Source organism: Mizuhopecten yessoensis, unplaced genomic scaffold (assembly GCF_002113885.1).
Source record: "Mizuhopecten yessoensis strain PY_sf001 unplaced genomic scaffold, ASM211388v2 hete_36072946, whole genome shotgun sequence".
NCBI classification, from domain to species: Eukaryota; Metazoa; Mollusca; class Bivalvia; order Pectinida; family Pectinidae; genus Mizuhopecten; species Mizuhopecten yessoensis.
Window position 1 is genome coordinate 1 of NW_018483436.1, and position 2,318 is coordinate 2,318.

Below are 2,318 nucleotides of genomic sequence, written 5' to 3' on the forward strand. Positions count from 1 at the left end.
CAAGCCTGTGAAATCAAGGTTAAGGATGAAGAGATCAATCTCTTGTCAATGATATTGGGATAGACTAAGGGTTCAATAAAAAAAAAAAAAATAAATAAATCATTTTGGAGTTATTGACAGCTGAAATCATGGGGAAAAAGTCTTATCAATAGTTTCAAGAGTAAATGCTCCATTGTAAGTTCAAAAAAGTTGTTTTAATCGCAATTGTGATAAGAATATTTGTATTGTATATATATATATAATAAAAGATAGTTGTTCAATAAAAATCTTTTGATACTACATGTAAATTAAAAGAAAACATGTTTTTTGACACAGTTCATATACTTAATCATTCCTCAGTGACATTTTGGGACTAGGGTATTTGAACCCTCCTGTGGGGCTAGCCAATTTTTTTAGGACCTAATATATCTCTTAGTAATGGGACTCATCAAAATTTGTAAAAGATGTTCAGGACTTGCCTCGAAAATTCTAAATAAATCACTGATTCCTTCTGTGACTTAATCGTCAATGGTAATGTAGTATCTTCTTAAGTAGTGTTCATATAACGGAAGCCTACTATGTGATAGTCAGGTCAGCTGTTGCATCGTCTATTCCTGCTCCGTGATTATGACCAAGTCCATAATTATTGAGGACAGATAATTTACATAACTTCTCATGTAAGCAAATCATTAACATTTGAACTGAGGGTAATTGGGCAATTATTGAATTTTAAACAAACAAAAAGATAATTATCATGATAGTGTTGTACTTTGCACTTCTCTCAGGTTTGTAGCTATGTCTCCCTTCGACCTTGGTCCATCTTCATTTGACTTTGGTTGTTCGGAGGAAGTTAAAAACCCAAACAAACATAGTTCAACTCTGACAACAACTGTAAGCAGTGAAGCTGCATAATCCAAACTGTTAAATAATCAATGAATCGTGTCCTTAACAGGTCCTAGTGATTGGTGGGGGACCATGTGGACTGAGGATGGCCATCGAGTGTGCCCTGCTCGGGGCACGCGTGGTGCTGGTGGAGAAGAGGGACAGTTTCTCCAGGAACAATGTCCTCCATCTCTGGCCCTACCTCATTACTGACCTCAAAAATCTTGGCGCGAAAAAGTTCTTTGGCAAATTCTGTGCTGGAGCCATTGATCATATCAGTGAGTAAATCGTGATTTAAAAAAAAAACCATATTCTTGGTTATTCTTTTTCAATGTTCATTTCAGTAACTGTTTTATAACAATTTGCAGTGAAATTGTGTTAAAGATAGATCTATATCTTAATTTCACTTTTATGTTTATGACCATCATGGGCCATCCACATGTAAAATTCAAGAAGACAAAATAGTTAGAAAATGAATATATGATCAATGAAAAGTAATAAACTTATAACTGACAAGAGGAAAAGTAGAAGAGAAAATAAAGGAAGATCTCAAATCTTAATAAATCACCTTCAAAATGTGCAAATGATTGTTCAAGGCCAAAGTTTGGTACATGTCCTTTAACTTTTAAAGAGTTATGCTTGACAAACAGTTTTCTAAATTAAGTAAAAAAGAAAAAGAAATCATCTCTGTGTATGTTGTGAGGTATTACATGAATAGCCATGTACAATCTAATTTTTACATGTCTTTGTTTATAGGTATTCGACAGCTCCAATGTATCCTGATGAAGGCTGCACTAATCCTGGGGGTGGAGATCCACTGTAATGTGGGGTTTGAGGGCATCCTGGAGCCTCCCGAGGACCAGTCCACTCACAGTACGTAAACCATCGCAACAAAAAAACTCATCTAACTTTAATAACTGCGTCAGTCGCAACAGAATTGTTAAAGAACTCAATTAATGTCCTGAAATACATACCGATTACAATAAACTAACCCTTTTATCAAACATAAAGTGATTTCAAGCTGTATTTCGATTTGAAGAGGAATTAAAACTGACTGGTACATATTCTCTGCAGATCTTATCCAGTCTGAGATCGATTGCTAACATATCACTCTGTGTAGTCAGTCTACGGTTGTCTGTTTCTGCACTTAGTAATGTGTTGTCTTACTCTATACAGAGGTGGGATGGCGATGCAAGGTGGACCCTCCAGATCATCCAGTGTCGGAGTATGAATTTGATGTCCTCATTGGTGCTGATGGCAAGAGGAACACACTACAGGGTTAGTTCTGTTTGATAGACATACCATCATGCACATGTATTACTTTTGGTTTTGTCCCCTCGTTCTTGAGGATTGATTTGTGATAGTGCATACATTTTATCAATGGTGATAAAAAAGAAGGTAAGAATGTATTTAAAAAGATGGCAAACAATTATTGTTGTATAAACAAACGGATTTAA

General features: G+C 35.5%; 1 protein-coding gene across 1 annotated transcript; it reads left to right on the forward strand.

The window, feature by feature from the left end:
• Nucleotides 1–931: 931 nt before the first annotated feature.
• Nucleotides 932–2,139, forward strand: LOC110444251 (F-actin-methionine sulfoxide oxidase MICAL2-like; the record flags this gene model as incomplete). The annotated part of the gene is made up of 3 exons (XM_021488644.1): nucleotides 932–1,139; nucleotides 1,618–1,734; nucleotides 2,038–2,139. Coding segments are annotated over 3 exons (427 nt in total), but the record flags the coding sequence as incomplete, so codon positions are not given.
• Nucleotides 2,140–2,318: the final 179 nt, after the last annotated feature.